Source organism: Lytechinus variegatus, chromosome 8, assembly GCF_018143015.1.
Source record: "Lytechinus variegatus isolate NC3 chromosome 8, Lvar_3.0, whole genome shotgun sequence".
Lineage (NCBI taxonomy): Eukaryota > Metazoa > Echinodermata > Echinoidea > Temnopleuroida > Toxopneustidae > Lytechinus > Lytechinus variegatus.
Genome location: NC_054747.1, coordinates 29,298,799 through 29,315,636, shown reverse-complemented (window position 1 = coordinate 29,315,636; position 16,838 = coordinate 29,298,799). Strand labels below are relative to the sequence as shown.

Below are 16,838 nucleotides of genomic sequence, written 5' to 3'. Positions count from 1 at the left end.
TTGAGGGGCCCGTTTCATCAAGTAACACTTGATGATTAAAATAAATAACTTCAAAAGTTTCAGGAAAATTGTGTAGGGCCTATATCGGAATTCTTATGAAGACAAGGTAAGATCTTCTTTTGATATAGCACTCAAATTGTTTTCTTGACGATATGGAGACAAAATCTGTTAATAGACTGTTCTTATTATTAACAAGACCTATTCGTAATGTTTATAATGAAGCGTTTCAGGCACATACAAATTGTTTTGGTAAACACAAATTCTTCAAAATTAAAGACTTGGGAAAAATTCATTTTCTAAGTGTTTCTTTCGCCAGTTACTTCCATTTACCTTCGAAACACATTGCTTGCGAAATTTATAATACTGTAGTTCACATAGGCCCATAGTTCATCGTTTATGATTTTTTTTTATAGATTTTTATTCAATGTATATATTTATTTTTCATTCGCTTATTCATTCATTCTGCATATCAAATGGGCTTTCACCCTGCCTGCTCAGTGTCGATTTTGATGCTGTATTGTGCATCTGGTTTTGTTGTAAATATGTAAATTGTAAAATCATTATAAAGGGGAAGTTCAACTAGACGACAGGTCGGTTTGATAAATGAATAAAAGTGAGAGCAAAATATTGATGGAGGCTTGAATAAAATCCATAAAATCCATCAAGAATTTGTGTTGTCATATGCGTCCAGCTTACCCAAGTATCAATATAAATTCCATTTTGGTGGAATGTCAGGAATACAATAAAATGTTTGTTCTTTATGCTGTTTTTTTTAAGGAGTTTTATCAATCGTTTATCATTTTTTTCAATAGTTTGGACATACCAACTCCCCATTATATCTATGCGCACGACCTTTATGGTACTGGACCCCTCGGCAGAACAACTGTAATGGCTCAGCTGAGTAGGGCAATCCATCCAATGTTATTTTATAATGTATTATATTATATTGTAATTTTATATGTATTGTTTCAACATTGGTAAATAAAATAAAAAACATAAACAAAACAATATATATTTTTTATTTGCATCATGTATTTACTTTGGTGGGATTATTTTGTTCTTGCGTGCAGTGGGCCAATCGAGTGTGTCGGATAAGAGGCGCCAGGCTTACATATCCTACATCATGAGTGGAGCCGAAGATACCCCTGGGCTGGACAGGTAGGATTGTAGACCGAATAAATGAGCTGGCGCGGGGAGTTAAAGTTAAAGAGATAGAGAGAGGGGGGTGGGGGGCGGGGGGGGGGGAGATATGGGATTATAGACACTTAACAATATCTTGACTGCCTTAAAACATAATAAAAGCTATGGCAATTCGAAAGGGGTGCCTGATGGTCGGAAAGAAAATAGTGGAGCAATATACTTGACTAAAAACATTTTGTTAAAAAGTTATGGCATTATGAATTATAAAGGGACCTTTTGTGAACAGTGTATTATTCACCAATAATACACACTGATGGTTCGGAAATATAGTGAAGCGCTATATGATATGATTTCTCCACTTCTTTATATAGTCTGTCTTTAAAATCGAATGACGCAACGGAAGTCATACAGCTTGGTCTAACACCGCATATTTAAGATTAATATGAAAGAGATTATTGGATATGGGAGAGAGAGCACCCCCCTCCCGAGTTAAGTTGCATGTTCATGTTTATGCTCAATAAGGGGATCAGTATTCACATTGTCCATAATTTTGTATATTTGTTTTTCGTATGATTAACAATAGGCTTTAATCAAAGAATTGTAATACAAAATCACATAAGTATGACACACTGCAATGAGTACTGAATTTCCAAAGAAACTATAATGAACGCATCATGATTCCGTATCAACCATTCCCAAATATTCTGAAACTTTTCCCTCCATTTTTTGTTTAAAATAAACAAATATGCCACTAAAGATGTCTTTTCACTCCATTCCTTCTGTTTACAATGAATAACATAGTATGCCTTTTTTATACAGTGTGGTCAGTGACAAGGAATACTTAAAGCTGTCAAAGCAAATCGAACCTGATTACTTCATCGCATTGGGCGTCAATCTTGGGTTACCAAGTGAAGAGCTTCTACAAATGGAGCACAGTACCCCTAGTATTAGTAATGCATTTTTCAAAGTTTTCTTGCGGTGGAAAAACAAACAGCGGCCAGGCACAAATATCAGGGCTCTACTTGGAGAGATATTGGAAGAAACCGAATTAGGGTCTCTCTCTGGAGAGCTAAAAGCCGGAAATTTACTCCCATGCAAAGAAGGTAAGGTTTTCGAAATTCTTTAAAAAAGATATAAAAGGACAGATCCTAGAAAAATATTTACTTTTATCACATCTCTCATTATAACATGTAATTAAGAGTTTAAATAGTATGATTCCATGATTCTAAATGGATGATCTTCGTTGACCAATGGATGGGCTCTCATTGTCTTCGATAAATGTTTATACATTTGCATCTTACTGCGATGAAATATTGTTTATAATGATAGCAATACCATTATTTTCTAGGAACATGACACATGTCTATTTCTTTGACATTTTTGGCTAAAAAGAAATTAGCTGAGTACTAAACAGATCTACGCAGACTCTTTCCTTGCAACAAAATCATTCCAATGACAATAAATATAAAGAGGAATGTTTAGGACCTATAAAATATTCGTTGCTATAGGTGAGCAAAAAAAATACCCTTCGACAATACTAAAATAAACAAAAAGTTATGAAAGTAACGTTACGCATTTTCCTTCAACTTTATCAAGTTAAAAAAATGAATGAATTATAGAATAAAATGAAAACAAATATCCTGACTGAAGAGAAGCCATGTAGTCGGATCTAAAATAAAGTTATGATATTCTAAAAATTCTCTAAACAATTACATGCACTCTACACGTATGATATGAAGATGAGAGAGCGAATGACATCACTTACCATTTCTTTCTATTATATAAAATAAATATATTATTTTTTGTAGATTTAGTGATAAGGAAGATTTAAATCGAGTCTCAAACAATTTAAGATCTTGCGGTTCAACAGATTCACGGAGGAATTAAACCATGATGAAAATGCTAATAAAATAGTAAGTGAATGACGTATTATTCCGTCACACATAACACAAGTTTTCTGAAATCAAGCTAATCTTTTAAGTCACATACATCCATTTTCACATCCGATTGCTGCAGGCTATTTGATTAAATATTCTCTATTTTTGTAATTCAAATTTATCCGATGTTGGTATGGACTTTGCATTTTACTCGCGCAACATTCTCCTTTTATATCTATATCTGTGAATATAAGCATTCAGTCGTCAAATTTTCACTTCACAGGTTCATCTGCCACAACAACAGCACTACAAACCCAGCCGCTTTCTTCTCACCTTGAAAAGAGCTGCATAGGTGAATATAAATTTTACCGTAATTGAAAATACTTAACACAGTCCCTATAAAAAAAATAATGAAACTTGCTACTCAACGTAGGAATTAGGGATCTCTTAGAAAGAGTCATTTAATTAGACAAGACATTCATATGCATTTTGGGTCAAAACTTTTTAAATAAAATCATGATAACTGTTTACGTAATGGTTAACGTATGCCTATTGACTGTGTGATTTGAAGAATTGAAAAAGTGCAGAAACCATGATAGAATAATATTTCTTATGCATTTAATTTTGTGCAGATGTATCAGGGACAGAGCCACTTTCTGAGGATCTTATCAAGATGTGCAGGGATGATTTCCAGATGAAGTACCGGACAGAACTTTGTATGATACGATCTGATCCACTCGATCCTGATTCCATTGAGCAAATCAAAGACATATACATAAACCTTGACCTGGAAGAGGAAAAGAAAAATAAGAATACGCCACTCGAATACAAGAATCTCTTCAAAATCAAAATCAACGGAGCATTTCCAACCCGAATCATGCTGCAGGGAGAAGCTGGGGCTGGGAAGACAACACTTTGTGCCAAGATCGCTTGGGACTGGATAAATGGCAGTCCAGATGTTCCCAACTACGTGTGGGTGCTTGTTGTTCCTTTCCGTGAGGCAAGACAAAATAGAATCGGTCAGTTTGTCAAGTCGTATCTCTCAGAGAACAATCCGACAACAGCCAGCCAGATCACAGAGTACATCCGATCAAATCCGGAAAATGTATTAATCGCATGTGATGGATTAGATGAGTCTCACATCGAAGTTGTACAGAAGCGTACAGTCGCTTCTGAATCAGTAAGCACCCTGGAGGCAGCGTCTGCTGGTCAATCCAAGGAAAGAGCTGAATCACTAATTACCAAGGGGAGAGGCGACATCGCGCTTGTGAACATCCTCCGCTCAGATGAGCTTAGCAAATGTCCTGTGTTGGTCACAAGTCGACCCTGGAAGGCCAACGAAATAAGATGGGACAATGTGTTAAGGAAACGCTACACTTTCATTCGCGTGCAAGGATTTAGCTGGGAAAATGCAGAAGCCTATGTCCGCAAGTACTTTACAGACAGTGTGGCAACAGCCAATCAACTCATCTACGCGATCAAAGGAAATGGCATCGTATATGAACATATGGCCCCATATCCCATCTACATATCAATGATCTGTCTCATGTGGAAAGAACTAGATTACAGGCAGAAGGACAGGTTTAGGTCATTGCGAACATTTTCTGAAATATTCGATTGTATTTTCACATTCTTAGAAGGACACTATGCTCAGAAAGAGACCACAGACCTAGACGAAGCATCCGTCGAAACAGCTCTCTCCGATATCTCAGAGTATATGAAACCAGTTGCTAAAATTGCTTTAATTGGTCTCCAGGAAAAAAATCTCATTTTCAGTGAAGGTGATTTTGAAAGGTATTCAGAGTCTGTTGAGGTTGCTTGCAAAGTTGGGGTCTTGTCGCGAGAGAAAAACATGACATCCATCCTGCCCATACATGGAAATCGCAGCCGATATCTGCAGTCAAAAATCTTCTTCCCTCACAAACTCTTTCAAGAGTATATGGCTGGTAAACATCTTGCTTCGATGTATGGCAGTGATGGTGACGAATTCAACAAGCTGATTGATGACGTAGTGCTTCCTAGGAAAGAAGAATTCAGATACCTCCTGTACTTCACTGTATCACGGGATGAAACTGTTGCCAACCGTGTAATTCAACGTATGGTACTTTGTTTCAAACCTGACTTTAGTGATGAGACACGTATGACGAATAGGAGGGAGAGGGACTTCCTGGTAGATGTTTCCCTCGAGAGTCGAGATCCGGAAACTGCAAAAATGGTGAGGCGTATCGCGTTGAATAGTGAAGTTCACATTGGTCTCGAAACAGCAGCGCACACTGTAGCAGGCTTTGAATTCATTGGAATGATTTCAAATGCTGTAAGTTATTTCATACATTGAATGGGGAACTTGATTAATTTAAGATAATGAGGACGGTATGAATGCCAGATAGAAGAAGCCACTTATTCATTATTTCTTTTTATCAATTTGCTTTATATATATTTTACTTTTTTTTCTTTCTGTATTTATAGTTCATTTATTATTTTTTGGGGCTTATTCATTTATATTTATTTTTGACCTCGTTTGAAACAGGGAATGGTCCTTCTAGGTCTCTCCTTGGACAATGACAACCATTTCGTCGTGTGGTTGTCATACGAAGATGATTTCTGGGCCTTTTTGTTGAAATAAAAACTAAAACGTCGTTACATCCGAGGGGGGGGGGTGCAATACAATCGAAGATTGGACACCATGCGTGACAATGGGGCTTCGAAAAGCACCCTTAACAAGTATTTTCCATGTTTTGAAAATGCACCCCTTATCAAGTATTGGTGTGTGAAATCCTACCCTTAACAAGTATTGGGAACAAAACGGTACCCTTGACAATTATTTCCTGAATTGACCCCTTGAATAAGTACAACGATATCTTTATTGTTATGTCACGGACGTCGACTTTCATTTTCTTTCATTGGGTTAGTACCATCCCCACTAACATCCCTCAAATCGGACCCTTAACACGTAATGTTGGGGTAAAGAAGTACCTTCTTCTATAAAGTATCTTTTATCCTCGCAAATTTGACCATATATATACGTAGTTTTCCTAGCGAAATATAAACCTCTTTTCTTTATTATTTTAGTGTTTTGAAACCCTTATTTACGTTACGTACGTAACGTGCCCTGTCCGTCATTCCACACAAAAGCACACACCCTCACAAAAACCCATACCCAACACATCACCTCTCACACACATTCCGCCACCCGCTCAGCCACACAAACTTGCATAGGGTTCAACTTAAGTAACCGCTTCCAATTCAGGAATTCAATCTTGAAGGTAATTTTGCAATAGAACAGTTGCTTAATTGTTGATCACCGAAAGATATAACTCATGAGATGATGTGAGTGTGGATGAGTGCGTGGGTAAATGTGTTTGTGCGAGAGTGATGTGTAATGCGTGAGGGCGTGTGTACGCTTGTGCGTGTGCGCGTGCGGCGCATTTACATGTACTTTTTGAACAGTTTTTTCAATCTTCACCCGGCAAATTGGCGCAACCGAGATTTTACTATCTTCTGGAGATTGTTTCGTAGCCAGTCATGCATGCAAAGATCCGCATGATAATGGTACCAAAATGGAGAGGGAGAATCAGGACAAAAGATCGACGATTCAATGTTCATACTTCAAACAAAACAACTTCAATCTTATGGGATATTTTTTACTCACTTACTCTTTATATTGAAAGGGTAATGTACGCCAGACTGACATTGGGTGTTACTGCTTCTGATACTAGTACTCCTCGTAGTAGTAGTACTACTACTACTACTACTACTACTACTACTACTACTACTACTACTACTACTACGACTACTCCTACTCATACTACTACTATACTACTACTACTACTACTACTTCTACTACTACTACTACGTGCAATGACTACTACTACGTGAAAAAAATGACGTACACAGGCGGCTGTTACGGTTTGCATGTCACAGATATGTAGAACACGCTCACTGGGTAGTTAGCTCACGGAAAAGGAGTGTTAGATGGTGGAATGATCACAGTGTCGGTGCCGGGAGTTCTGAGTCGCGATGCTGTTTAGGCATGTTAGGCCTTTAGGTAGGAGAGAAGATCTTTCACAGACGTCAGGACTCGAACCTCACGCCTCGACTTCACACCCGCAAGCTCATCACGGCTATGTTTGTTGCAGCAAGTTATCACCGGCGTGTATCTATGCATAAGTCTTTCATAAATTAAGATCACAAATTTGTTTTACTTGCCAAAACAAAATCGCAAGCGACAGTTTGTGCGCAACTCTGGCAGGCACAGGTTGACCTCGGGGATAATCGTACAGGTGACAGCTTGCGGGAACCTTTATTCAAGCTCCGCCTACCAATATTTTCTCTCACAATTTTGTAACCGTTTCAAATGAAGAGTTGCCAAAGCCACTGCATAATTTCTCAAACTGGTTCGGAAACCATCAGCTTCTTTAAGATTAAAGACAGGATTTCAATCGATTTGGAAGATTGCTAAAATAAAGTATGTTTGGCTCATTACACAGGCCAATTTCAGGGTCATTTTGTTTGGATATATCAGCTTATTTTGTGGAATGAGTCTTTGACATGCTGTTAATTTGCTCTTTTATATTTCCATATGGATCTGTTTTAAGGCCACCCTCTTTGTAAGTAGAGAATGTGGAGACAGCGTTGGCCTATCGAGTGATGTGGCAGAGATAATATGTACAGCGCCCTCTCTAAACTACGTTAAACTAGGCGTGGTATCCTTTCACGATAACTTCTATGCTGTTCTTGGTGAAAAAGGATGGAAGTCCTCGGTGAGTAAAATAAATCAAGAAGTAAAAATATGTATTCTCTTTTGGGTGTTTGTGTGAGAAAAGTAAATAAAATTAGGTATCTACAGAATAATCTGGATAATACAAAAAAAATCTACTTATATATCCCGAACTATAGATGTCGAAATCTAATAAATAAACACATTCACGCGAAGTAATGATATCAACACACGTAATGTCCACACTGACACTCCTATCTATTCCACCAAAATCCTCTTACCAGTGAACACCATTTTGTTATTTTACTTTGCACCTGTACATATTACTTTTAAATTGAAGTCGAAAGAATTAAGATTTATACCCATACATGCATTGTATACTAATACTCTGTTACTGTATTAAATTAGATATAAACGTTACAAATGGGCTCTTGTGATCTTCTAAAACAAACCGTTGGTGCATGCAGGTTCGTCGACTATGGATTGGTACTGTCAAGTCTATAACACCAGACTCATCATGCCAACTTGTGAGAGCTCTGTGTTCCATGAAAAAGCTGACCATTCTGACACTAGATGGAGGTGTTAAGGAGGAGAAGTTCTACTCTAGATTGAACACGAGTGCATCGAACTTACAGGTACGAATGCAAAGGCATCAACATTACAGGTAAATGGGGGGGGGACGCTTCTCGTAACGGGCGATGCCAATCATTTCCGAGATATTGTCCGATGCATCATCCAAGGTACGTAGTGATGTCCTGTGATCTTCTGTTCGCTCTTCTGGGTATAAAATGTAAAATAGTCGGGGGGGGGGGTAATAGAGAGGGAGATTCCTCTGAACGTTCAGATACTGTTAACAACATACGGGAGTGCAGAAAATACTTAGAGTGCAGAAAATGGAGTGCAGAAAATAGAGTGCAGAAAATACTTAACAAAAGATGAAAGTGCAGAAAGAAGAATCAAACAGACGCGAACGACCGAATTTGATTTACTGTCATTTGCCCTAGAAAGAACGTTACCTCTATTCTCTAAGCCTATCACCATAAAAATAATTCTACAGCTTGTGCGATCCCAACGGTTGTAAGCAGTCGCACCCTACCAATAATTGTGAAAGAAGCTTAACCTACAACCAGCTTGTTTCAAATGTATAATAACGATGTAATAAAATTCTCCATGTATGAAAGTGACACCTGAAATGCACAGATTTGTGCATTGTTGATTACTGTTTGGTTTTGCGGTTTTCAAGAAAACAAAGTTATATTCTACTGTTAACATACCACACAGGTTCAAACTCTGAATCTTCAAGGTCTGCAGTTTCCCACAACAGACTCCTCCAAGTATCTCGCACAATCATTGTGTTCAATGCCAAAGCTGAGCAGCCTAGCGATCCATTGGATGACACACATGGAGGAGTTTTGTTCATCATTGAAAACCAATGCTTCGTCTCTTCAGGTATCAAGTTCAAGAATTTGAGGGATCGATAGTCAATAAGCTCCGAGTTTCGGAGGATCCCTCCATTTAATCAGCTTTACGTTTACAAAGACATAAAAGAGATCAATGATGAATACACTTCTATAACACTTCTTTCTGCTCACCATTCATAATAATTATTACATTTTTTGTATTAACCGAGTTAGATGTTAATCAAGGTGTCACATTTTGTTTTTATATTTTTGATGACTTTAAATTCATTGAATTTTAAACTTCAAAAGAACATACAGCTGATAACCACTTTTTTTCCTCCTCAATACCTCCCCTAGAAAAGGAAAAAAAGTAGAATTTATTTTGATTTCTATTTAACACACTGATGCTATTTTGTTACAACTGAGTAGATAATGCTTACCAAATTGTTACACTATCAATATTGATTAGTGTTTATATTACATTGATTCTGAATATTTGATTTACACTTTAATACCAGTAATTTTCTTGCAAAGCGCTTTTCCTTGTTTGTCTCGCGAGCAGTGACATGCTATTGAAGAGCTCGATTATCAGAAATAGGTTTTATCGTAAGTTAATAAAGTAGAACAGGTATAGTAAAATGCATGCTAGTATATGTTTCATTTAAGGTATACTACCTATCATTCATCGTGAAATGTTTTTTTTTAACTACCTACTTTGGAGGTCGACGCTATCGAGAATAATATTAAATAGCGTTACTCGTACTGAATTTATCTAAGTGCATTGTGAACCACTGTGCGTTATTACTATAATAATTATGGTAATGTTTACGGATACTTTAAAACTTTCCTTGTAGCCAAAGGCTGTATTACACAACGATTCTACAATGGTTCACATTTAAAAAATGATTTCATTGTAAATACTCACAAAAGGTAGACTAAAATCAAATCAGAAAACGATAAAGGTTTAACTCCAGGCGCGTATCTAGAATCAGATCCTACAAAGCATTTCAGGGGCCCTATTGTCTAGGGATAACAGTGACTCTACTAGGCTTGTACATTGGGCCAATACTTTTGAAATATAATCAGAAAAAATACAAATTATGAATATGTGACTCATGGAAGTGGCATAAAATTCATATGAATATAATGCATTGTTGATTGAAAAGTAAACGTAGTTTAATTACAATGGATTAATTAAGGGAGAATTCAAAGCAGTGTGTAAACCATTTTCTATTATGCCTGTTTTTTATGTAAAGGTAAGAACTCTCAGTCTTCATTCAACTGATTTGCCAACGCTGTCCTCATCTGAGAACCTAGTGGAATCGCTTTGCTCCATGCCACACCTAAATGACCTATCAATTCAGGATACAGAGGTCACTGAGGAATTCTGCACTGCGATGAAGGCCAAAGGAGCATCCATTAAGGTATTCCTTTAAACGTCGTCTTTTGTGCACAAAAAAAGAATAAGGTATTTCATTTGATTACATGCCTTTATACACAACCATACGTCCACAGGTGATGTAAACTGTTCTCGAATAATTTAACAGTAAATCTATTAATATGAATAATTATTTTTAGACAGTATGAAAGATCAAAACTCTATATGAGCATAGGCAGGGGAAGGTATAATTATCCAGCTTGTAAGACATTAAGTCCACCCTCTGGTTTATATGTATATCACAATTTAATACAAACAGATCAAAGTGTTACCGCCTTGCCAAGGTAAAATTACATCTGTTAAAAGACGGAGAATAATGAAAGAGTATCTCATTAATACAAGCATTTTTAAACAATCAGGCTAACCAATGCCATCCGTTTAAAGGGCTAAAGGGCTAAAAAAGACATTTCAAAGGCGCAAAGAATTTCATTATGGTCAATCGTTCACTTGATGGAATAAGATTCTAAAGGTATTTTTTCTCAAACATTTACGAATAATTATGTACATTCCTTAGTTCCTGTGAACATGGTGAATGCTTGATGCTACATAACCACATTCAGAGCGTCACTCAGATTTCAATTGAATGAAATACTTAACCTAGCTTAGTACTAGGTAGTGTTATAGAAATATTGAAAATATGCATTCAAATATACTGTCTCACTGTGAAAACAATTTTAATTGAATCTTACGTTTTGCAGATTAATTACACTGTCAATCTATTTGGCCGTTGTCCAAATTTTTGTTTAGGTCGTGAATCTATGGTTTACCACTTTATCGCAATATTATATACTTGCACATAATATATATATATGTATATATATATATAATATACATACACACACACACACACACATACAGTTTAATATTCACGATCGTCAAACATATATTTTGAATCACTGTATATACAGGTTGCAATTCTCAAACTGAAAGGGATTGAGTTCCCCTCACCAGTCTCATTAGAGTCCCTTGCTGTATCGCTCTGCTTCATGCCAAACCTGACGGATCTATCAATACGTACGATGGATGAAATCGAGGACCTTCTGTCAACACTTAAAGATGCAGCAACATCCGTTCAGGTTTTCAATCAGATTTTTTTTGTTGTTTTACGTACGAACAAATTCACTTATAAACGAATGTGATTTACTTTGACCTGAATTGTTTATTTATTGATTTATTGATTGTTTTTCTTTCTCTGTTTTTGCATCCATATACAGTATGCCCATAGTTATCAAAGATTAACAAATGTGTTCCGTACTTTTGGGATTGGCTAGCAGATAATAGCATTTGTTTTCACCATGGCAATTTGTAGAGGATGATACTCCTTGTCAGTTCTCGATTATTATTATCATTGTTCTTTATTTTTATTTTATTTTTTATTTATTTATTTATTCAGTCATTTTTTTTTTTTTGGGGGGGTGCCTCCTTTTTCCCTGGCTAACCTTAGATCCAGCCCTAAGAGAGATGAGAGAGGAATGTGATAGAGCAAAGCCTACCAAAAATAATCCACAAACTATGCGTAGATGTATACTATACTCACGTTCTTTGGTAAGGACCTTCGTTTCATCACGTCACTGGTTCAATATAGTGCTCAATATAAATGTTGCAATGAATTTGTTTTACTTTATTTTTTTTATCCTTTCTAGGGTTCTTTTCGAAAAATCAGCGAAGGAAAATTCAGCTTCAATGGAAAGGCTCAAATGGATCGCGAATCATTTTTAGAGACTCTAAACGGTAAATGAAAAAAACAATGAAGCGAAAACAAAGGCATAGCAGCGTGAAATACGACTAAGACATGACAATATTTCTTTCGTAGTTTTTTCCGTGTCATTAAGGTCCATTTAGAATTACACTTTTACTATGCAATTGATGAGACTATACTTCTAAACTCGTATCTCTCATTTGTTTTTGAGTGACGGGTACAAGAACGCCATACTTTGATACAAGCTGTCGGCACCTTGAGAACGTTTGTTTGAAAGGACTTCATCTGACAAGTCCTGTTGTATCTGACAGTTACCATATAGTAACAGTGCTTCTATGCCAATCAAAATCAAGGAAAGTTGTCGGATCTGAAAACTTGTCGGATGTAAATGTTGATGAAGCGCTCCACAGCTCTTTTCTACGTCTACATAATATGCGTGTGTGTGGGTTAGGTATGAGTGTGTGTGCCGGGCCTACTGATGAATGCATGTGACTGTATAAAAGACAAATTTGACGAGGAAAGTCGACAGAAAGCAGTTGTGCATTGCACACAAATACTTTATTTTTGCAATAAACCAATACAATTATTGTGAGTTGAATTAGCACAGTCCATCCAAAGTCCCTCCTAACACACGCCTAAGGTTGTATCCTGAAACTAACGACTCACCGAAGGGTTTCTGTCCATGCGGGCAAAACATTTAAAAACTTCAAGAAGTCACAAAATTTTGTAGAAGCAAATAATTGACATCATTTTTCCTAGACAAATAAATCTACCTATAGGCAAATTTGAATTGAATGTTGTTTATTTTGCAACACTTCATTGTACAAAGAAGCAATTTAGGAAAAGTGTTTAACAAGACAGATAAACTTTATACAATAAGACAAAGCAATAAGTAATATCTCCATTCTAAAAACTCTAATATACATGTATATGAATGTTCCCTGTTTACGAGCTTTGGTGTCATACTTTTTCTTCCTCATTGCAGATGGTGCTAACCCATAGGAAATGAAAAAAACAAATGCGCCACGCCTTGGAATTGTGTCATACAAATCCGGAATGGATTCTTCTCTGTTGCAAAGAATACAGTAGCAAAGAATGTGCTACCATTTAAACGATATGAAGTTGTGTGAAAAAGTGAATATAAAAAATGCTACGACTTTTTCAATTTCCACTGTTACATGTTTGTCACATATTTTTCTTTATAGGGGATCAACTTGTTGCTTGAGTGGATTTGACCTATGATTTCTAAGGAAATTTGACATTATTAATTGAAAGAAATGTAATAAAAATAAAAAGTGTATCAAATAAAGCTTATAAACTTTATTACATTATTTACAAATATGAATTGTAATTGTACAGGATTGCTATTACTTTCCTAAATATGTAACAACCATAAAAATATAAACAACACATGTTTATTCATTTTATTGCAAATGGAAAATGTGTGCATTTTAAGTAATTACCCCTATATTTCAAGAATTATGTTCGTACAGTGAGGTACACGATATTCAAGATTTACTACAGACGCATTGGCCCGTATTCTGGAGTCGGGTTAACTTAGACTATGATCTAACTCTGCTAAAATTATGAGAAGCCAAAATTGTCAAAATTTTTATTAAGTTGTATGTTTCTTGAAATTTACTGTGCTCTTTCCTGATTCTTCGATGGTGAAAACAATCCTCTACTTATGCTTCCTATTTTTTAATTATTTGAGAGCCAAATGAGCTGAAATGTGATATCTCTACTGTTAGAGATTTTGGTAACAATTGGCTATCCATACTTAAACCACAAGTTTAAACCTGAGTTTAAGTTAAACTTGACTTCAGAATACGGATCATTGAGTTTATAGAGCTAAATTATACATCATTTACTCCTGACATTTCAACTGATTTCGTTATGTTTACCCTCTTGGATATAAGGAAAATGTTGAGATGAGAAAATCTTTTGGTAAACAGGGCATGATTTTCTAGACTTTGACTATATGACCAATCCAACAACGTACTATAGTTAGCACAGGTGGATAATTAATCTTTCTAATTACACTTCAAAGTATAACATGGCTATAAATATTCATTTTTTCTAATCAGATCTTTCTGCTTTGGCAATATACTTATATATAAACTCTTCAAAAAAAGTTTGGAAATCTGACTTCGATCGATAATCCCTCCTTGGTTTTAGGAAATATCAATGTGTAATTAATACCAATGAAGAGATCATTTAATTTTCTTTAAAATGAAACGATACAGGATATGATTATGGTTCACATGGAGGTGCAGTACCTTGAAATGTGGGGCAAGGTCAAATTTCAAAAGTTGCAAAATGACACTATTGAAAGTGATTGTTCTTTTTTTCCATGGTGATGTGTGAGTTTCTCAGCGGTTTCTTTTAATTGTTTGCATGCACCTTAACATTAACATTAACATGGAATAAAACACACTTCTGCACAAGCAAATACATAACAAATAAACATGCATGGGTATTTCAAACAACGACACAAACCATGTTACCAGAACCATCACTACAGAAAAATGGGCTTGATTTGAATGGATTTTCATCTCTATTGACACAAAGGAATCATGTTCTGTATTGACCCTTCATGACTATTTCTGCTCGTTTTGCAGCTTTTCAATTCAGACATCATCCACAGCTTTTGAATCCTGCTCTTTTCATGATGGCATTGGGAGTTTGGAGAAATTTATGGCCAAACACAAATATCTAAACTTTTTGAGGGGTTTATATAAATATATATATATATATACATATATATATATATAAATATATATATATATATATATATATATATATATATACATATATATATATATATATATATGTATATGATTATATATACATACATATGTCTCCGCGTATGTGTGAGTGTGTGACTGCGAGTGTGATTACTTACATCCATAAGTTCACGTGCTTAGACGCGAATGTATATGAATCAATACCTTTCCTTAATATTTACTCAATATATATTATACAGTGCACACACCACAATATGTCTATATACTTTCATAAAATAATTTTTGTAATAAAAATCTGTGTAAACTTCATCTATTTTAATAGTTTTTGGATAATTTTAATTAAGTATTACCAATGCAATACAACTTCCTTTGAGATATATATTATTTTGAGATATATGTATTATTATACATTTTGAGATATATGTATTATACAGCACACATAACACAATATGTCTACATACTTCCAAAAAATGTTTGTAATAAAAACCTGCGTAAACTTAATTGATTTTAATAGCTATTGGATAATCCTATTCAAACCATTTTCTTTTAAGATATATCTATATTAAGTAAATTAATCCAAATATATGCATGGTATATGTAAAGTCATTATGTCTTTTACATCTTCAGATACTTGAAGAAGGCCCAACTAAATGGCCAAAAGCTTGTACTAATAAAACTTGAAGAAGGCTACGTCTCTAGCTTCAATGTTTTTTGAGCTTCTTCGCCAACATACATATGAATGTGATGTGCTCGAAATGTATCATTTCACTCGTAATAAGCACTGAATATATATAAAATATATATTTATATTTTTAAACGGGTTATTTCTTTTCTTCAAAATTGGAAAACAAAACCCCATCTGCCTGTCAAGATGACGGAATAATGATGGCATAACCATTAGTTCAATTCCTACGGTTTATTTCCAATTTTTCGAATGCCAATTCGCCCAACTGCCAACTCATCTACTATCATTTGGTCTACCATCAGTTCGTCCACTATCCACATGTTCTAATTGCCAATCGTCCATATACCATTTTTCGTCTAATAACCACTTGGTCCAATAGCCATTTATTCTATATATATATACCAATTGGTATAATTGGACTAAAAGTTAATTGTGCAAAATTGAATGAAAATGGAAAGGATCTTAGGCCAACTGGTTATACGACGAAATGGTCACAGACGAAGTGGTGCTTAGACGAGGTTATGATTAGACCAAATGGTTACCGGTTGTTAGACGAAATGTTGATGGACAGAATGGCTGAAAGTAGACCATGTGGTGAGGTGTCGAGTTGGCAGTAGACGAATCGACAGTTTACCTCTCATTAAAAGGAATTTAACGAAATTAGATATTCATTGAAATGTAGCTAATATTCTCTCAAACCAATAATCTGCAGCAATGAATATTCATTATATCAATTTAACGGTAAATCATATTCTTTTCATTCTTGGAACAGGTGGGTGTTTCATAAAGCTGTTTGTAAGTTAAGAGCGACTTTAAGAATGACTGGTGATCCTTTCTTGTGGCAAATGGTATATTCATTGGCGATGGTTAAGCGCGTAAGAAAGGTTTACCAGTCGTTCTTAAAGTCGCTCTTAACTTACGAACAGCTTTATGAAATGGCCCCCAGAAAATAGAATAAACAGATCAAATGGAAATTTCCTTTAATAAATGTACAAGAAAAAATAGTGTGATAACAGTATCAGCTTCCTCATTGCCAGTTGGTTCTGGAATTCATTGGAATTTATCACATATGTTAATTTTAAAAACGAACTGCTAAAAGTCCACAAGTATCTTTGTACGCCTACATTTATAAAAA

General features: G+C 35.5%; 1 protein-coding gene across 1 annotated transcript; it reads left to right on the top strand.

Annotated features, from left to right (window-relative positions):
* The first annotated feature begins 2,037 nt into the window (after positions 1 to 2,037).
* On the top strand, positions 2,038 to 11,711 carry LOC121419634. Its single transcript, XM_041614090.1, has 7 exons — positions 2,038 to 2,243; positions 3,301 to 3,369; positions 3,650 to 5,331; positions 7,613 to 7,777; positions 9,016 to 9,183; positions 10,391 to 10,558; positions 11,481 to 11,711. Exons 1-7 carry the CDS (start codon positions 2,066 to 2,068, stop codon positions 11,709 to 11,711), a joined length of 2,661 nt encoding a protein of 886 aa, XP_041470024.1. The 5' UTR covers positions 2,038 to 2,065.
* The last annotated feature ends 5,127 nt before the right edge of the window (positions 11,712 to 16,838 follow it).

Bases quoted from the DNA above. Each gene is read 5' to 3' on its own strand.
- LOC121419634 (XM_041614090.1), top strand. From the start codon at position 2,066: ATGGAGCACAGTACCCCTAGTATTAGTAATGCATTTTTCAAAGTTTTC. The intron at 9,184-10,390 runs GTATCAAGTTCA...TTTTATGTAAAG, and splicing joins CCAATGCTTCGTCTCTTCAG to GTAAGAACTCTCAGTCTTCA. The intron at 10,559-11,480 runs GTATTCCTTTAA...CTGTATATACAG, and splicing joins CCAAAGGAGCATCCATTAAG to GTTGCAATTCTCAAACTGAA.